Source organism: Microcaecilia unicolor, chromosome 1, assembly GCF_901765095.1.
Source record: "Microcaecilia unicolor chromosome 1, aMicUni1.1, whole genome shotgun sequence".
In the NCBI taxonomy this organism is placed as follows: domain Eukaryota; kingdom Metazoa; phylum Chordata; class Amphibia; order Gymnophiona; family Siphonopidae; genus Microcaecilia; species Microcaecilia unicolor.
In genome coordinates, this window is record NC_044031.1 from 1,254,534 (window position 1) to 1,275,994 (window position 21,461).

At 45.4% G+C, this 21,461-nt stretch overlaps 1 protein-coding gene across 1 annotated transcript in view; it reads left to right on the top strand.

Annotated features, from left to right (window-relative positions):
* The window catches only part of LOC115460006 (dynein regulatory complex protein 11-like), a 185,023-nt gene that overhangs the window by 23,667 nt on the left and 139,895 nt on the right, over positions 1-21,461 (top strand). Inside the window, exon 4 of the mRNA XM_030189868.1 lies at positions 2,398-2,586. Coding sequence (XP_030045728.1) covers positions 2,398-2,586 — 189 coding nt within the window. The remainder of the gene's footprint in view (positions 1-2,397; positions 2,587-21,461) is intronic.

Here is a 21,461-nt window from a genome sequence, read left to right on the forward strand (position 1 = left end):
TCCGTGAACGGTGCTCTATTTACTACACTGTAGTTTCATCGCATGCCCCCTAGTCCTAGTATTTTTGGAAAGCATGAACAGACACTTCACATCCACCTGTTCCACGCCACTCATTATTTTATATACCTCTATCATGTCTCCCCTCAGCCGTCTCTTCTCCAAGCTGAAAAGCCCTAGCCTCCTTAGTCTTTCTTCATAGGGAAGTTGTCCCATCCCCGCTATCATTTTAGTCGCCCTTCGCTGCACCTTTTCCAATTCTACTATATCTTTCTTGAGGTGCGGCGACCAGAATTGAACACAATACTCAAGGTGTGGTCGCACCATGGAGCAATACAATGGCATTATAACATCCTCATACCTGTTTTCCATACCTTTCCTAATAATACCCAACATTCTATTCGCTTTCCTAGCCGCAGCAGCACACTGAGCAGAAGGTTTCAGTGTATTATCGACGACGACACCCAGATCCCTTTCTTGGTCCGTAACTCCTAACGTGGAACCTTGCATGACGTAGCTATAATTCGGGTTCTTTTTTCCCACATGCATCACCTTGCACTTGCTCACATTAAACGTCATCTGCCATTGTGATAAATAAGAGGCTGTCCTAGCCGGGGCAGGCAACTAGATGGCGCTGTTCCCCTAAAAATGTCCAGGATGTCCGGGGTAGGCCACTAGATGGCGCTGTTCCCCTAAAAATGTCCAGGATGGTAGGCCACTAGAGGGCGCTAGGAGAATAGGTGGAGGTCGCTAGGACCGGGGAGAGCCCTGGGAGGTCCACAGGTGTAGGAGATTATGGGCTGGGTCCTGTGTAGCTAATTAACCACTTTATACCCCACCTGAGTTGTGAAAGGAAAAGAAGAGAGCTGGTAGCTGAAGAAAGAGAATCCCCCTGGGAAGAACTGGCGAAACCCTAGGGACTTGTGGTGGACTGTGTGCTCAAGGAAGAAAAACAGGCTGGGGTAAGAAGTCCCTAAAGCATTAGTGTTGGACTGTTTAGCCTCAGTACTTAGAGGAACTGTGTGTTCAAAGAAAGGACTGTGAGTTTAAAGAAAGAAAGGACTGGGTGTCCCAGGAAGGAAGGACTGGGTGTCCAAAGAAGAAGTAGGGCTGTGTGTCCCAGTACTGAGAAGCAGGCTGAAAAGCCAGGGGTTAGAAGTCCCCAAAGTATTGAGGTAAATGCTGAGCCCAGGAATCTGTGTGGGGAGGCTCAGTGTGAAGATATGTAAATGTATAAAGTATTTAAGCTAGAAGAACTGTGCCCAGGGGCTGGAATAAAGAATTGCCTGAATATGCTGTTGGTAAGAACTGTTTAATTTTGCCTTTGGAGAACCAGGTCACCCTGAGTGTGAAAGGATAACATGCTAATCTGCATACAATTTGCATACTGAGAACCAGCTCGCACTGAGTGAGAAAGGGGCCCAGGAGCTTGAGGTTGGATTACTCAGGATGCTGGGAAGAGACTGTTTGGAGTTTTGTTCAGAGGCCACAGGCCAGTGAGGCCTGCTGGAGAGTGGGAGCAGAAGCCTCATCTTCACATCATTTAGCTGCTCAGTCTCCCAGTCTCTAAGGTCCTTCTGTAATTTTTCACAATCCTGTCGTGAGTTAACAACTTTGAATAACTTTGTGTCATCAGCAAATTTAATTACCTCACTAGTTACTCCCATCTCTAAATTATTTATAAATATATTAAAAAGCAACGGTCCTAACACAGATCCCTGAGGAACCCCTTAAGGTCTTTATCTGCTGTCATTTACTATGTTACTATGTAAATTCTTAACAATAAAATTTTAAACGGTGATGGCGTTTACCCCAAAAAAATAAAAACTTTATCTGGCACTGAATATCCAGGGTTAATCCAGAGGCTGCCGGAGCATATGCAGATCCCAGCTGATATTCAGCCGGAGCCCTCATAAAATCAAAAGTTGCCCTGTGCTCCTCTGATTCCTCCCCGCACCATTGCTCCAGTTCTGATCCCAGCCCAGCGAGGTCCAGACCCCCTCCCACTCCGGCAAGGTCTACACCCCTTCCCATACCCCCCATCAAGGCTAGACTCCCTCCCAACCCCCCCCCCCCACACCAGTCAAGATAGCTCCCCCTCCAGCCCCCCCATGCTGATCCAGTGGTTTCATGGGGGAAGGAACCAATCCCATCCAGAAGTGATATCTGTCCTTATACCTAATTTTGAACGGGAAAGGTCATTGTGTGTGCTTCCCCCTTGCACAATGTAAAATAATGCAAATAGATTTGAAAAATACAGTCCCACCCCAAACAAGCCTCAGACAGGGAATACATCTCCTAAAATCAACTACTTTTAACTAATTTGAAAATTGTCACCCTCGAATTGTCATTAGCTAATTGCATTCCCATGTGACTCTCTCTCTCTCTCTGCGTTTCCAGACCTCCTCGAGAACGATGTCCCAGGATGAAGCAGTGCGATTGATTCAGATTGCTGAGAGAGCCCGCCAAGGACGACTGCGAGCCAAATTCATGAGAGAAATTCAGGAGGATGAAAAACGGAAGAGGAAATCCAAGGGCATCATTGTCACTGACGCGGAAAGAGAGAGGGCATGCATAATCATTCAGAAGGTAAGAAAGCACTGAGGGCCTATGTGCGCCAAATCATCATTACCGTCCGGCTACCGCGTGCCCCAGGCAGTAATTCTGAATTTGATGTGCGCCGAAAAGACGCATTTTCCGGCCCCTTAAAAAAAGGCCCTTTTTCCAGGATACGGTAAAAACTGGCCCAGCGCTGTTTTGCTCTACCAGTACAGCCTGCTCAGTCACTAACAGACTGCTTCAGAAATTACTGCAGATTCCTTTGGATTTGGATTTGGTAAATTAGACTTTTATTAGAGGTTCACTTCAAACAGAGAGTGTATAAGTCATTATTGTCTAAGATACACAGAGGGGCATAATTGAACGAAAACGCGTATCTCCATGGGCGTTTATCTCCAAGAACGGGTCCGTGAAGGGGCGGACCGAACCGTATTTTGGGAAAAAATAGACGCCCATGTTTTATTCAACAATGTATGAGCTGGGCGTTTTTGTTTTTCAGCGATAATGGAAAATGAAAGCGCCCAGCTCAAAAACGAATAAATCCAAGGCATTTGTTCGTGGGAGGGGCCAGGATTCGTAGTGCACTGGTCCCCCTCACATGCCAGGACACCAACCGGGCACCCTAGGGGGCACTTTTACAAAAACAAACAAAAAGGTAAAAGAGCTCCCAGGTGCATAGCACCCTTCCCTTGTGTGTTGAGCCCCCCAAATCCCCCTCAAAACCCACTGCCCACAAGTCTACACCATTACTATAGCCCTAAGGGGTGAAGGGGGCACCTACATGTGGGTACAGTGGGTTTGGGGGGGTTGGACGACTAATAAGCATTAAGCAGCACAATTGTAACAGGTAGGGGGGATGGGCCTGGGTCCACCTGCCTGAAGTCCACTGCACCCCCTAACAACTCCTCCAGTGACCTGCATACTGCTGCCAGGGAGCTGGGTATGACATTTGAGGGTGAAAATAAAAAGTTGTGAAACATCATTTTTTGTGGTGGGAGGGGGTTAGTGACCACTGGGGGAGTCAGGGGAGGTCATCCCCGATTCCCTCCAGTGGTCATCTGGTCATTTAGGGCACTTTTTGGGGCCTTATTCGTGAAAAAACAGGGTCCAGGAAAAGTGTCCTAAATTCTAGCTAAAAACGCATACTTTTTTCCCATTATCGGTGAAATGCGCCCATCTCTGTTCGGCAGATAACCACGCCCCAGTTCCGCCTTCGCCACACCTCTGACACGCCCCCATCAACTTTGTCCGCATCCGCGACGGATTGCAGTTGAAAACGTCCAAAAATCGGCTTTCGATTATACCGCTTTATTCGTTTTTGTGAGATAAACGTCCATCTCCCGATTTAGGTCGGAACTTGGGCGTTTTTCTCATTCGATTATAAGCTGGACAATGATTAAGAAATATACATATCTATGTAGTTGAAGAGAAGCAATAATAAAAGCATACAATACAATATATGTCAGGTTCTCGAGGCAGAACCGGGATACGTGAGCCCTTGGAGGAGCGGCAGCGGCAGGCAAGACCACCCTGGAACTGGATACACAGAAGAGCAGGACTGGAACTCTGGACTGGAGTAGTACTGAGGCAGGCAACTAGAACAGGCAGAACAGGAACAACTTCACCTGCACTTGACCACCGTTTCTCCGGAGTTGAGGATAAGGCAGGAACTGAAGATCTAGAGGACCCACCGGGTCCGGGGTACATGAGGGAGACTAGACTAAATACTAGACTTGGACTGAAAGCTGCATGCAGCCACTAAGCCAGAAACACAAGACAGACCCAGGGGACAAGATGTAAACAAAGGCTAAGCAGAGACAGGATTCAGGATATACACTCAGGATATACACACTAGCTAGGCAGAGACTGGATTCAGGATATACACTCAGGATATACACACTAGCTAGGCAGAAGCAGGACTCAGGACGTACAATCAAGCTTGGCAGAAACAGGACTCAGGGTATACAAGCAAGCTTGGCAGAAACAGAACTTGGGATATACAAGCAAGCTACACAGAGCAGACAGAAGAAGTAACCAGGAACTAGCAGAGTCTTTGGGCAGGCAGTGGACAATAGAATAAACCAGGAGCAAACAGAGTCTTTGGGCAGGCAGCAGATAATAGAATAAACCAGGAGCAAACAGAGTCTTTGGTCGGGCAGCAGGCAGAGGAATAAACCAGGGATAACAGAGTCAGGGCTGAAGCTTCAGCAGCTCCAAACACAGAGCAAGGCAAAGGAAGAGCTAGCAGTCCACAGACACAAAACAGAAGGGCAAAAGCCCATACAGAAGGACTGGCAGTCCACAGACACAAATAGCAGATGGGCAAGAGCCCCAGAGAAAGGTTAAGTAGCAGCGTAACAGTGCTCTCACTAACCTCACGGCCTATAGGCATAACACACTTACTTACTATGCAAAGGTCCTGAATGCAAGCAAAATACTTCCTTATGAAGGCTCTCACTGATGATGTCACCTACTGCAGGACAGGAGCAGGGAACACACTCACACCAAGGAGAGGCTTGGAACACATAGGAAGAACAGGCAGGAGCCATCTTGGAAGCTGGCACAAAACAAGCGGGAGCCATCTTAGATGCTGGCTCCTCAGAGAGGCATAGCCCACACAGGTGAGGTCTAGTGAAGCAATCAGCACACAGAAACAGAGACAAGACTAACACAGAAACAGACAGAAGCCAGCATAGATGCTGACCCCCCAGAAATAAGGTAAGTCTGAGGGTGGTCTCAACCACAGACATGACAATATATACATACAGTGATGTGCTGGTAAATGTTTAACAACAGGCTCTCTCCCCGGTCCACCTCGGCCCCCCCCCCCCATCCACCTTGGCTCCCCCCATCCACCTTGGCGCCCCCCCCACCCACCTCTGCGCCCCCCCCAAAAAAATAATTGCAGAGCTGGCTATAGCCGGGGGGGGGGGGGGGATGCATTACTCTCTCCAGGAAAAAAAAATTAAATGATCCCAGGTTCCAATCTAATTCATGTTTAATATGGGATAAAATGCCATAAATAAGTAAATAAATATAAACTTTTAACGTTCAGCACCTGATTCTCAAAGTGGACATATTCCAAACACTATAATGAAAATAAAATTATTTTTTTCTACCTTTGTTGTCTGGTGACTGTTTCTCTGATCATGCTGGCCCAGTATCTGATTCTGCTGCTCTCTATCTGTTCCCTTGACTCCGTTTCCAGGGCTTCCTTTCCATTTATTTCTTTTCTTTCCTCCTTTCTTCTTCATTTCTGGTCCTCCGCAGACTTGACTGTACAGTGGATCCAGCTTCTGCCTATTTTCTCCATCCATGTGCAGTTTCTCTCCTCACTTCCTTTTCCCTCATCTAATCTCCTTCCTCTATCTTCCCTCCATGTCCAGCATTTCTTCTCTCTCCCTTCCCTCCCCTCCATCCATGTCCTGAAACTCTTCTCTCTGCCTTGCCCTCTCTATCCATCCATACCCAGCAATTCTCTTCTCTCCCCTGCCCCCTCTGCCCATCCATGCCCAGCAATTCTCTCCCCTGCCCCCCTTTGCCCATCCATGCCCAGCAATTCTCCTCCCTCCCCTGCCCTCCCGCTCCCATCCATGTCCAGCAATTCTCCGTCGCCCCCACCCTCCCCTCCCGCTCCCATCCATCTTTCTATATTACCTCCATTGAAGCGCCACCTATTTAAAGCCCTGCTGCCTGTCTCCAGCCTTCCCCTGCTTGCTTTGTGATGATGTTCGTTCCCTCAGTCCCGCCGCAGAAAAAGGAAATGACGTCGGAATGATGTCAGAAGGTGGGACTAAGGGCACGAACTCATCAGACGCAAGCAGGGGAAGGCTGGAGACGGGCAGCAGGGCTTTAAATAAGGCAGCGCTTCGACGGAGGTAATACAAAAAGAGACGGAGGGGAGGGTGGGGGCGAAGGACATCGTTGGACATGTTTGGGAGCAGGAGGGGAGGTAAGCATGGCCTGTGATGGCACCCTCCTGCCATGCTTACCTCCCGTAATGGAGCCGGCTTGCCCCAAAGAACAACCGGCTCGCAAGAGCTGTCAAAATTTAACAAGTGGCTCTTGCGAGCCAGCTCCAGCACACCATTGTCTGCGCCCCTCCCTCATCCACCTCTGCGCCCCCCATCCACCTCTGTGCCCCCCACCAAATTGCAGAGCTGGCTATAGCCGGGGAGTGAGCTTGGGGGGGGGGGGGGCAATGCATTACTCCAGGAAAAAAAAATTTAAAATGATCCCAGGTTCCAATCTAATTCATGTTTAAAGTTGGATAAAATGCCATAAATAAGTAAATAAATAAATATAAACTTTTAATGTTGAGCACCTGATTCTCAAAGTGGACATATTCCAAACACTATAATGAAAATAAAATGATTTTTTCTACCTTTGTTGTCTGGTGACTTTGTTTTTCTGATCATGCTGGCCCAGTATCTGATTCTGCTGCTATCTGTCCTCTTAACTCCGTTTCCAGGGCTTCCTTTCCATTTATTTCTTTACTTTCCGCCTTTCTTCTTCATTTCTTGCCCTACATCCGTAAGTAAAAGCTGGGTCCTCCGCAGACTTGACTGTCCAGTGGATCCAGCTTCTGCCTATTTTCTTCATCCATGTGCAGTTTTTCTCCTCTCTTCCTTTTCCCTCATCTCATCTCCTTCCTCACTCTTCCCTCCCCTCCATCCATGTCCAGCAACCCTCCTCTCCCCCCTGCTCTCCCCTCCATCCACCCATGTCCAGCAACCCTCCTCTCCCCCCTGTCATCCCCTCCATCCACCCATGTCCAGCAACCCTCTTCTCCCCTCTATCCACCCACCTATGTCCAGCAACCCTCCTCTCCCCCTACCCTCCCCTCCATCCACCCATGTCCAGTAACCCTCCTCTTCCCCCTGCCCTCCCCTCCACCCATGTCAGCAACCCTCCTCTCCCCTCCATCCACCCACCCATGTCCAGCAACCCTCCTCTTCCCCCCTGCCCTCCCCTCCATCCACCCATGTCCAGCAACCCTCCTCTCCCCCTCCCCTCCCCTCCATCCACCCATGTCCATCAACCCTCTTCTCCCCCCTGCCCTCCCCTCCACCCACCCATGTTAACCATCTCCTTCCAGCCTCCCCCCCAGCAGCCCATGTCAACCATCTCCCTTCTAGTCCCTCCTCTACTCAACGCCAGACATTTCCTGCCTTCTTCCAGCCCCCCCCCCCCCCGATTCCCGATCCCCCACTCTGCAGGTCGTCCATCATCTCCTGTCTGCCCTCAGCTCCCCGATAGCCCTTGTTTCCTTCTTGCCGCCACCCTGCCTTTAAATATTGTATTTTTCCTCGAGTCACAGCGCTGACATTGAAAGCAGCAGGCTCGGCTCGGCTCCAGCCTTCCCTTGCATGTTTCCGCTCTTCCGGAAACAGGAAATACATCAGAAGAGGGCGGAACCATGATTCCTTTCTCCGATGTCTCACACCTATCCCTGGTGAACATCTTGCAGACCATTTCTTGTTCAACTTTGCCCCACTCACCTTGGAGGCTGTCACACAGGGGTTTCACAAATTTTCCAAAACGTACTGTCAGCTAGACCCCTGCCCTAATTACTTGCTCAAATCAGCACCTTCCTGCTTTCTTGCAGACCTCACTACCTACCTCAACTATATGCTCGAACGCGGTCTATTCCCTGTATCACATGGCAACATATTACTTATGCCAATTCCAAAGGACTCCAAGAAAAAAAGTGCTGATCTTACCAACTATCACCCTATTGCTTCAATTCCACTTTTTGTAAAACTGATGGAGAGCATGGTGACGAAACAACTTACTGACTATCTTGACAAGTTATCTGTTTTTCACGAATCTCAGTCTGGGTTTCGTTCCCTTCACAGCACCGAAACCGTGCTAATTACTTTACTTAACAGCTTTTTTAAAATTTTATTACATTTGTACCCCGCGCTTTCCCACTCATGGCAGGTTCAATGCGGCTTACATATTATATACAGGTACTTATTTGTACCTGGGGCAATGGAGGGTTAAGTGACTTGCCCAGAGTCACAAGGAGCTGCCTGTGCCTGAAGTGGGAATCGAACTCAGTTCCCCAGGACCAAAGTCCACCACTCTAACCACTAGACCACTCCTCCATTTTTGGCAGGAAATAGCTCTGGGCAAAAGCCTACTGTTATTACAGTTTGATATGTCAAGTGCTTTTGACATGGTTGATCACACCATACTGCTGAACTTTCTTGACAGCATAGGAATCTGCGGACATGTTCATAACTGGATTAAGGGCTTTCTCTCTTCCAGAACTTACCAAGTTATCGCCAACTCAGATTTATTGCAGTCGTGGAAAGCAACCTGTGGAGTCCCTCAAGGCTCTCCGCTATTGCCAACTCTCTTCAATATTATGATGATTCCACTGGCCAAGACCTTAAGTAACTTAGGACTTAACCCGCATATTTATGCTGATGATGTTACTATTTATATTCCCTTCAAAAATGACTTGTCCGAGATCTCTAGAGAAATTAACCGCTGTTTAAATACGATATACTTTTGGGCATCTTCTTTCAAACTCAAGCTGAATGCTGACAAAACACACTGTCTACTATTATCATCTCAGCACAACAAGTACAGACCTCCCACATTAAACACCCCCACCTTAAACCTTCCCATACAAAATAGCCTCAAAATTTTAGGAGTCACCCTTGACCACTCACTTTCACTCGAACAACACGTTAACGCCACCACAAAGAAGATGTTCTTCTAGCTGTGGAAACTAAAAAGAATAAAACCATTTTTCCCTCGAGAGGTCTTTCGCAGCCTCATACAGTCCATCGTACTATGCCATCTGGATTCCTGTAACGGACTGTATGCTGGATGTAAACAGCAACTAATTAAGAAACTGCAGATGGCCCAAAATACAGCGGCCAGATTGGTTTGTGGAAAGTCTAAGTTTGAGAGTGCCACGCCCCTCCAAAAGAAACTACATTGGCTTCCTGTCAAAGAACGTATCACCTTCAAACTCTGCTTTCTAGTTCACAAAATCCTACATGTTGAAGTACCTGGCTATATGATAGATCTAATCAACCTGCCACTTCGCAATACTTTCAGACTCTCTCGTTCATCTTACTCTTCATTATCCAAACTGCAACGGCATCAAGTACAAGTCCACGTATGCTACCTCCTTCTCTTTCATTAGCACTCAGCTTTGGAATTCTTTGCCGAGGACCATAAAAACCATCACAGATCATCTAACTTTTGAAGAAATCTCTGAAGACCATGTTATTTGGAAGTGCTTATCCCATGGCCTCTTCATGTGTCTCCACTGCTGGAAGTGCATCAATCTAGAGACACTTGGACACATCCCCCTTCCCTCTTCCCTCACAGTTTCCCTTCTCCTTCCGTCCATTCCTACTCTTCCCCAGTATCTCTTGTAGGTTTTTTGCTGTATTAGCTTCATTTTACTGCATTGGCGTCAGCCTCTGTGGTGCGTTGTAAGCCACATTGAGCCTGACACTGTTGGGAAACTGTGGGGTACAAATGAGATAATAAATAATTTTGCTGTAAGAGGCTTCCCTTTTTATTAAGCTTAAAACTTATTTTCAGAGCCAAGGAAAATTACAGAATGTGCTTGAGAATGTGTTTACATGTTCTCTGTTCAGATGAGCAAACACTGGCCAGGTGTCTTATCTCCTGAATTCGAGACATGCCCCACCTCCTCCTTGCACATACCAAATTAATCAGAGACGTGCCTTATCTTCCTACACATTCCAAATTGTTTTCACATGAACAAGAAAAAGTTACCTTTAGTCAAAAACATAGACTTAGAGTGCACTGTCGGTCAAGACAGAGCTGAAAAGCAATCTTCAAAATCTTTCCATTTCAAGTGCGCGCACACAGAAGACACACTCACACTGTTGCAGACCACTTTTTGCCGCGGCTTAGTAAAAGGGCCCCTGAGAGGATTCATGGCGTCTTGGACAGAGGGGCTTCCCTCCTACATCCACTTCCACTTTCAAAAGTTTCTTACCTCAACAGATAACACTGTTATCCTCCACAGTCCCGGAGTAGTAGCTAATGCAATTCTTGCCTTCTCTACGGAGCCATTTTACTAAGCCATGAGAAAACGTGGCCTGCAGCAGTGCGAGTGCGTCTTTTGTCAGCGTGCGCCAGGCCAGTTTTTACTGCTTCCTGGAAAAAGGGCCTTTTTTTAAGGGTCCAGGAAATGGACGAGGGGTAAAATAAAACCCAGCACACATCCATTTTCGGCCTGAGACCTTACCACCACCCATTCACTTAGTGGTAAGGTCTCACACGCTACTGAAGTGGTAGGCATGCAGCATGTGCACACTGCCATCTACCGCTGGGTAAGCGCCATGCGGTAGAAAATATTTTCTACTGTGTCTTTCCGGTGTACGCCATATTTAGAATTACCACCCGGGCGTATGCTGGACGCGCTGGATTTGGCGCATGCTGGATGCATGTAGGGCCTTACATGCCTTTGTAAAAGGGCCTCTACATGTCCAAAATACTACTGTACTAGGTAATTTTCAAACGATTTGTCCGTCAACAGTCAGGATGAAACCAGTCCCAGCAGTGGCTGACGTCATTGAATGGGAAGGTTTTTCTGAGTGAGTGCCAAAATACTTCTGTACTGAGTCATCTTCAAACTATTTGTCTGTCAACAGTCAGGATGAAACCAGTCCCAGCAGTGGTTGACGTATTCGAATGGGAAGGTTTTTCTGAGTGAGTGCCAAAATACTTCTGTACTGAGTGATTTTCAAACCATTTGTTCGTCAACAGTCGGGATGAAACCAGTCCCAGCAGTGGTTGACGTCATCGAATGGGAAGGTTTTTCTGAGTGAGTGGGACTTCCTGTGCCACTTCACTCGACCCTTCCATGTCTTTCTGTCCACGTTACTGCATGGACATTTTTCTTTATCAACTGCACCTTTATAACTAACCTAACCATTCTTGCTTCTTCCATCAGCCTGGCTGCCCCATTCCCCCCCCCCCCCCCCCCCCCCAGGCTCTATGATTAGAAAATAACACTGCAAAAAACTGAGTTTACTCTCAACATAATGAATATTCCCAGCACGTTGTCACCTTTCGAGGGGCCACCCCCCCTCTCGACTCTTGTGATGCTCCTCTGGGGCCTCCGACCCGGGCCTCCGTTTACTCCGACTCGCTGTTTCATGAACTATTGGGAATTTCATTGGGGCTTTGAAGACAGTGGGAGCTGATGCCGAAGCAGGACTGACTTCTACAGTCTGTATCCTGCAAAAGACAGGTGAAGCTTCAGTATCTCCAGTGTTGTAGATCACTTTATTGTCATGTTCTGCAAGTGCAGCTCAGGGGGGAGGGGGAGACATTTTCCATTCCATTCCTGGTTTTTATATCCCGCAAATTTCCAATAAGAATCATAGCAGGTTACAATAAATTCAATCCCAGTTCAGAATTTTTCGTAAATCGAAATGTTTTCAAAGCTTGCCTAAACTGAAAATACTCTTTAATACTGCAGAATTGAATTCCAAAATGTAACAGAAAAGTAAGTAAAACAGCTATCATAAAAATGGAATAGTTAGACTGAAAGGACCGACAAGACGTTGGTTAAGATACTAAGGATATATGATCCAATGGTCAACAATCATAAACAATCTTATAAAGTCAAACAGGAAACTTTAAAATCTATTTTTATTTATTTATTTGTTACATTTGTATCCCACATTTTCTCACCTATTTGTAGGCTCTTTGCAGGCTCCGGTGTGAACAAATACAGGGTGATGTTGTGGTAAGAATAAGATCAAGTTCATTTGGCACAGCCACATTAGGGAATCGGAGAACGGAAGAGTTGTGTTATGTCCATTACGTGCTTTAGTTTGGTTGTGTTGCAGAGATTAGGCATTTCAGTTGGATCGGTAGGGTATACCTTTTTAAACAGGTTGGTTTTTAGTGATTTCCGGAAGTTTAGGTGGTCGTATGTCATTTTCAAGGCTTTTGGTAATGCGTTCCACAGTTGTGTGTTTATGTAGGAAAAACTAGATGCATAAGTTGTTTTGTATTGAAGTCCTTTGCAGCTTGGGTAGTGCAGATTTAGATAAGATCGTGTTTATTCGGATGTATTTCTAATTGGTAAGTCGATCAAGTCTGTCATGTTACTCGGGGCTTCTCCGTAGATGATTTTGTGAACCAGGGTGCAGATTTTGAAGGCAATGCGGTCTTTGATTGGGAGCCAGTGTAGTATTTTGCGGAGGGGTTTTGCGCTTTCAAATCGCGTTTTAGCAAACATAAGCCTAGCTGCCGTGTTTTGAGTGGTCTGAAGTTTCTTTAAGGTTTGTTCTTTACATCCCACATAAATTCCATTGCAGTAATCTAAGTGGCTTAGTACCATTCATTGTATCAGGTTGCGAAATGTTTCTAGCCCTAACTGGCAGCCAATGCAGGGTCCCTTAGCCAACGTCTAACATATTCAAACTTCTTGCAACAGAAGATCAATCTAGCTGCACAATTTTGCAAAAATTGTAACCTTCAATGAAGGGTCTGATGAATAAAGAGGACTAAAACTCTAAACTGAGCAGGGGAAAAAGATGATCTAATTACCTACCCTAAGTTGTCTGAACTGAAAAAATATCCTCCTGCTTAAAGTGTTAATCTGATTTTTCATTGTTAATTACGAATCTAATATAAAGCCCCAAATCCTGGATGAAGTGTCCAAAGCCAGACACTCTCCTGTTTTAAGAATTACATTTTTGGGACATTGACTAGGGAAGTACAGAAATAAAGCAATTTAGTTTTTAGCTGTATTGAGTTTGAACAGATTTTCTGATGCCCAAGAATGAGTTTTTCCTATACATTCTGAAATTACTCTTTCTATATTAGCAGACAGTAGAATCAAAGTATCATCTGTATATGATGCTACATGGTACAAGGAGGAATTTAGAAAACCCCCAAGGAATTCACAAAATTATTAAACAGCACAGACGCCAGTGGTGAGCCCTGTGGGACACCAAAAGCTGGACTCCAATTATTAGAAAATTTCCCATTCTTTTTAACACTATACTTACTGCCTGTTATTAAGAAATTCCCCCAAATCAGATCAAAACTGTTCCAGTAAAACTAAACTATCAACTTATAAGTACATAAGTACATAAGTACATAAGTAGTGCCATACTGGGAAAGACCAAAGGTCCATCTAGCCCAGCATCCTATCACCGACAGTGGCCAATCCAGGTCAAGGGCACCTGGCACGCTCCCCAAACGTAAAAACATTCCAGACAAGTTATACCTAAAAATGCGGAATTTTTCCAAGTCCATTTAATAGCGGTCTATGGACTTGTCCTTTAGGAATCTATCTAACCCCTTTTTAAACTCCGTCAAACTTATTCAACAGCAAAGTATGATCCATGGTATCAAAAGCACCTGACACATCAAATTGCAACAAAAGCGATTAAATATTTTCACTTAACACATTCTTAACGTTAGTAACCATTGTCACAAGTAAAGATTCTGCACTTTGCAGGGGTCTGAAACCATTTTCGCAACTTGGTACAATCAATGGTGCTGAGTCATCTAGACTACTGCAATGCACTTTATGCTGGCTGTAAAGAACAAATCATCAAAAAACTTCAAACAGCCCAAAACACTGCAGCCAGACTCATATTTGGAAAAACAAAATACGAAAGTGCCAAACCCCTAAGAGAAAAGCTACACTGGCTTCCACTTAAAGAACGTATTACGTTCAAGGTCTGCACTCTGGTTCATAAAATCATTCACGGAGATGCCTCGGCCTACATGTTAGACCTTATTGACTTGCCACCCAGAAATGCTAAAAGATCAGCACGCACATTCCTGAATCTTCACTTCCCCAGCTGTAAGGGACTAAAGTACAGATTAACACATGCGTCCAGCTTTTCCTACATGAGCACGCAGCTGTGGAATGCATTGCCACTTGACGTGAAAACAATTTACAACCTAATCAACTTTCGTAAATCACTGAAGACTTATCTCTTCAACAAGGCATACCACAATGATCCATAATAAGATCTGTGTCGCATCTCCACTTTCCTGTTATTCTGAATGTTTTCTTTCCATACCTGATTGCTTAATTCTATTATGTTATCCATGTTCTTTATGTAATACCAATTGTACCTTTTAATTTGGAATGGCGAATGCCATAACGGAACATTGTAAGCCACATTGAGCCTGAAAATAGGTGGGAAAATGTGGGATACAAATGCAACAAATAAATAAATAAATAAATAAATATTGAGAACCATGAAGACCTTGATGCAAATCTAAAAAGGATGCCACTTTAGATTCCATTCATTTGACTAGCTATAGTATACTTGGCACTTAGCTATCTTAGACAAGTCAGCATCTGCTGATTTCGGTATTGCTGTCAATATTATTTCCCCTATGGCTCTCACCAACATTTTATTCACTAATACTTTGAATACCGTCAGCAGTATTTGGGGATGATGTGTGCTTGTATCCAAGACTCCCTCCCCACCATGTCTAGAAACATAGAAACATGACGACAGATAAAGGCCATATGACCCATCCAGTCTGCCCATCCTCTGTCACCCCTAATTCTACCTGTTCCTAAGCGATCCCACATGCTTATCCCATGGCTTTTTAAATTCTGGAACAGTCCTCGACTCCACCACCTCCACTGGGAGGCCATTCCATGCCTCCACCACCCTTTTTGTGAAATAATACTTACGTAGATTACTCCTAAACCTATTCCCTCTTAACGTTGTCATATGCCCCCTCCTTGATTTGAAAAAGGCTCTCTTCCTGTACATAAATGCCCTTGAGATATTTAAACGTCTCTATCATGTCGCCTCTCTCCCTCCTCTCTTCCAGCGTATACATGTTGAGGTTCATAAGCCTGTCCCTATAGTTTTTGCATTCAAGACCGCTTACTAATTTCGTAGACTCCACCCTGTTTATATCTTTCCATAGGTACGGTCTCCAGAACTGCACGCAGTACTCCAAATGAGGCCTCACCAGAGACTTATACAACGGCACTATCACCTCCTTTTTCCTGTTGCTCATGCCTCTCTTTATGCACCCAAGCATCCTTCTGACTTTGGCCGTCACTTTTTCTACCTGTTTGAAAGTTTATTTATTGCATTTGTATCCCACATTATCCCACCTATTTGCAGGCTCAATGTGGCTTACATAAATTTTGATAACATTGTCATTACAGGATAACAGATACATATAGTATTGTGAAGAGATTAAGTAAGGGAAGAAGGAAGGGATAGTAGGTGGGTTTTCTTAACTGAGTGGGTTGTAAGGTGGATTAGTGTGGCTATCGGTTCTCATTGTAGGCCTTGTTGAAGAGATATGTCTTCAGAGCTTTGCAAAAGATAGTTGTTTCGTCGATTCTTCTCAGGTCTGTAGGCAATGCATTCCATAATTGCGTGCTTATGTACGAGAAGGTAGTGGCATGCATCTGCTTGTATTTTAGTCCTTTACAACTGGGGAAGTGTAGGTTGAGAAATTTGCGGGATGATCTTGTGGCGTTTCATGGAGGTAGGTCCACAAGGTTTAGCATGTAGATTGGGGCATCTGCGTGAATGATTTTGTGTACAATCCTGCAGATCTTTAACGTAATGCGTTCCCTCAGTGGGAGCCAGTGGAGCTTCTCTCTTAAGGGTTTTGCACTTTCATATTTAGTTTTTCCAAATATGAGTCTGGCGGCAGTATTCTGGGCAGTTTGGAGTTTTTTGATAGTCTGTTCTTTGCAGCCCGCGTATAGTGCGTTGCAGTAGTCCAGATGACTTATTACCATTGACTGTACCAGGGTACGGAAGATGTATCTCGGGAAGAAAGTTTTACTCTTTTAAGTTTCCACATGGAGTAGAACATCTTTTTTGTCGAGTTTTTCACGTGGGCATCGAGAGTGAGGTTCCGATCAATGGTGACTCCATTTTAACTTTAAGGTTGTCCGACACAATCACCCCCAAGTCCCGCTCTTCCTTCGCACACTGAAGCACTACACCCCCTATACTGTACCGTTCCCTCGGATTTTTGTGACCCAAGTGCATGACCCTGCATTTTTTGGGATTAAATCTTAGTTGCTAAATATCAGTCCATTCCTCTAGCTTTGCTAGGTCCTTCCTCATGTCTTTCACACCCTCCAGGGTGTCCACCCTGTTGCAGAGTTTAGTATCATCTGCAAAGGGACAAACCTTACCAAACAGCCCTTCCGCAATATCGCTCACAAAGACATTAAAAAGAGCTGGCCCTAGGACCGATCCTTTCGGTACTCCACTGACGACATCCTTTTCTTCAGATCAAGCTCCATTTACCACCACCCTCTATCTCCTACCATTCAACCAATTTTTTACCCAGTCAGTTACTCTAGGTCCCACACCGAGGGCACTCAATTTATTTATCAGTCGCCTGTGTGGAACCGTGTCAAAGACTTTGCTGAAATCCAAGTATACCACATCAAGCGCCCCTCCCACATCCAGCTGTTTGGTCACCCAGTCGAAGAAGACAGATTCATCTGACATGACCTGCCACTAGTGAAGCCATTCTGCCTCGGGTCCTGCATTCCATGTAGTTCAAAAAATATCACAATTCTCTTCTTTAGAAGCGTTTCCATTAGCTTACTCACCACCGAGGTCAGACTGACAGATCAGTAATTCCCTACCTCCTCCTTACTTCCACTCTTGTGCAAAGGAACCACATCCGCCCTTCTCCAGTCCACCGGGACCACTCCAGTTTCTAAGGAAGCATTGAAGAGGTCCGTCAGCGGAGCCAACAGAACTTCTCTGAGTTCCTTAAGCACCCTCAGGTCTATCCCATTAGGCCCCATCGCTGTATACGCAGGTAGAAACATAGAAACATGACAGCAGATAAAGGCCATATGACCATCCAGTCTGCCCATCCTCTGTAACCCCTAATTCTTCCTGTTCCTAAGCAATCCCACATGCTTATCCCATGCCTTTTTAAATTCTAGAACTGTCCTCGACTCCACCACATTCACCGGGAGGCCATTCCATGCCTCCACCCGCCTTTCTCTGAAATAATACTTCCTTAGGTTACTCCTAAGCCTATTCCCTCTTAACTTTGTCATATGGCCCCTCATTCCAGAGCTCTCCTTCATTTGGAAAAGGCTCTCTTCCTGTACATCAATGCCCTTGAGATAGTTGCCTATACGGGTGGCATGGTGATGACTTGACAACCAGCATTTAAGCATGTATGACTGGGGCCCACACAGAGTGGCAGGCGTGGCTTTGGCCACTTGTAGGGCAGACTGCATGGACCATGTGGCTCTTTATCTGCCATCATTTACAAATTAGAGGTGAACTAGAATATGTGACCAGTAGGGCTGTAATTGTTGCTCCTTGCAGGTTTCTGTGACATAACGTTGATCTTCTTTCCTACATTAGTCTGTGATCTCAGTGACTTTCAGCCTTTCCTAATCCTTTGGGTTGTATATTGTCTACGACTGTCATAGATCTTTTAGTGCATTCTCTACAAAGCCCACTAGGTGGTGATATTTCACCACATATTAGTTAGCTCTGGGCTAATTCTTTACTTTTTGCAGATTTTTGTTACTGAAGCCATGATGAGCTGCCAGGAGGATGCATTACTGAAGTGTGAGTGAGGGGGGGGGGGGGGGGGGGGGGGTCTACTGCTGGATTAAGTAGGAGGATGGTAATAACCAGAGGAAATGGGCAAGGCAGAAGTGGCAAGCAGTCCTGGGGTGGAATTTCTTTTTAAGAAAGTTATATGTCTAACCCCCTAATATTAAAAAAAAACAATTATAACCCAGCAATCCATGAATTATAATGAGACTAGTAAAAAAAGGCCAGTTTCTGAAAGAAATGAAACGGACGCTAGCAAGGTTGTCCTCTAATGGTAATTATGTTTTTAAGGGAACTGTTAGGAGAGAGTATGTGTGAGAGAGGGAGTGAGTATGTGTGAGAGAGTGAATGAATGAGTATGTGTGAGAGAGTATGTGTGAGAGAGAAAGAGTGTGTGTCAGAGAGAGAGAGAGAATGTGTGATTGAGAGAGAGAGACAGAATGTGTGTCTGTCTGTCTGTCTGTCTGTGTGAGTGAGAGAGTGTAGTGTGTGTCCCGTGTGCACCAATTATGCTCTCTCCCCTGCATTCATCCATATGCAGCAAATGTCCTCTGTGCCCTGCCCCCGCCGTCCATCGTGGTGCAGCAATTCTCCTCTGTCGCTTGCCCTCCCCCCTACATGTGCATCACATCTCCCCCCTGCACCTCCCTCCAAGTTCCAGGCCCCCCTCCCTCCCTTTGAGTTTCAGGCCCCCCTCCCTCCCAGTTCCAGGGTCGTCCCCTCCCTCCCATTTCCTGTCCCCCCTCCCTCCGTCCCTTCCTCCCAGTTCCAGGTTGTAGCTCCCGCGTTCTGTGTGCAGGAAGGGCTCAGTGGCGAACGAGAGGTAAAGCGGCTCCCGCGTAGCATGTGGAGGAAGGGCTGAGAGCTAAACCGGCTCCTGCGCTGCGTGTGCTTCAAATAGTAACATCTCCTGACGTCAGGCAAGCAGGCTTCTACAACGGGAGAATGACGTCAGGAGATGGTTACGGGCACAGGCAGACACATTGGAACGTTGCAGGAGCAAATTATTATATTAGATGTCAAATATGTCGCTTGATCATTCAACTCTAATTTTTCAATCATTTGTTTTAAGGATCCTCAGAGTAAAGGCATTCTCAAAGCACATCATACGTCTCTTAGTGCTAGAGCCATCCTTCCTCCCTGGTCCCAATTCTTATATAAACACATCTTCTTATGAAAAACATGTAATAACATAATTTTCCAAGTACTTATCTTGAAACTGCTACTCCAAGCTACTGCTGAAACAGCACTGAAATCAGGTCCAGTTTCTTCTTCAGGGTAGCAGTCTGAAATATATCCTAGTGATTTTTTTATAAGCAGCCAATGTTATAGTACGAGAGGGCAGATAGACCCAAAAGTGTTTTGGCAACAGATATATGACCACGGATGGACAGCACGAACAGACTCAACTATCTCACTCACTGGGATGAATCTACGTGGGCTGCAAAGAACAACTCATAAAAAAAACTCCAGACCGCCCAAAATACAGCAGCCAGGCTGATAGTCAGCAAAACACGCTTCGAAAGTGCCAAACCCCTCTGAGAAAAGTTGCATTGGCTCCCAATCAAAGAACAGATCATCTTCAAAATCTGCACCTTAGTCCATAAAATTATCTACGGCATAGTCCCAGGATACATGAAAGACCTAATAAATCTACCAACCAGGAACAGAACCTGATCATCACAAACATACTTAAACCTCCACTACTCAAATTGCAAAGGAGTTAAATATAAAACAACCCATGCTTCTAGCTTCTCATAACTAAGTGCACAACTATGGAAGGCACTTCCAAAAACTGTGAAAACAATCCATGACCACATAAACTTCAGGAAATCATTAAAAACCAACCTCTTCAAAAAGACTTACCCCGCCGATCCAACGTAAAATCCCCACACCCAGCAACACAACACAACCAGTGACCGTACTGGACAATTTACAATCCTCCCTCCCTTCAACCTTCATGGTGCCTGAAATGTACCTACCTTATTCGACTACAACATAACCTTGTATTTCTTCTTAACTGGACTTGGCATATGCCTTCACGGTACTTTGTAAGCCACATTGAACCTGCAAATAGGTGGGAAAATGTGGGGTACAAATGTAACAAATAAATTATAAAATATTGTTAAAAAATTGCTATGATATATGAGATTTGTAGTATGGAGTGTTGCCACAATTTGGGTTTCTGCCAGGTACTTGTGACCTGGCTTGGCTACTGTTGGAAACGGGATACTGGGCTAGATGGACCATTGGTCTGACCCAGTACGGCTACTCTTTTGTTCTTATAACTGTGTATATTTTATTTCCTGGATATCAGTGGCAGGCAGGGGCAGTGGGACAGCTCTGGAACTCTTTGCTGGAGGAGGTGGTAACAGTGGCTAGCGTATCTAGGTTTAAAAAAATGTTTGGACAAGTTCCTGGAAGAAAAGTCTATAGTCCATAATTGAGATGAACATGGGGAAGCCACTGCTTGCTCTGGGATTGTTAGCGTGAAATGTTGCTACAAACTGGATTTCTGCCAGGTACTTGTGAACTGGATTGGCTACTGTTGGAAGCAGGATACTGGGCTAGATGGACCATTGGTCTGACCCAGTACGGCTACTCTTTTGTTCTTATAACTGTGTATATTTTATTTCCTGGATATCAGTGGCAGGCAGGGGCAGTGGGACAGCTCTGGAACTCTTTGCTGGAGGATGTGGTAACAGTGGCTAGCGTATCTAGGTTTAAAAAAATGTTTGGACAAGTTCCTGGAAGAAAAGTCTATAGGCTGTAATTGAGATGAACATGGGGAAGCCACTGCTTGCTCTGGGATTGTTAGCGTGAAATGTTGCTACAAACTGGATTTCTGCCAGGTACTTGTGAACTGGATTGGCTACTGTTGGAAGCAGGATACTGGGCTAGATGGACCATTGGTCTGACCCAGTATGGCTACTTTTTTGTTCTTATAACTGTGTATATTTTATTTCCTGGATATCAGAGGTAGGCAGGGGCAGTGGGACAGCTCTGGAACTCTTTGCCAGAGGATGTGGTAACAATGGTTAGCATATCTAGGTTTAAAAAAGGTTTGGACAAGTTCCTGGAGGAAAAGTCTATAGTCTTCTATTGAGACAGACATGGGGAAGCAACTGCTTGCCCTGAGATTTGTAGTATAGAGTGTTGCCACAATTTGGGTTTCTGCCAGGTACTTGTGACCTGGCTTGGCTACTGTTGGAAACGGGATACTGGGCTAGATGGACCATTGGTCTGACCCAGTATGGCTACTTTTTTGTTCTTATAACTGTGTATATTTTATTTCCTGGATATCAGTGGTAGGCAGGGGCAGTGGGACAGCTC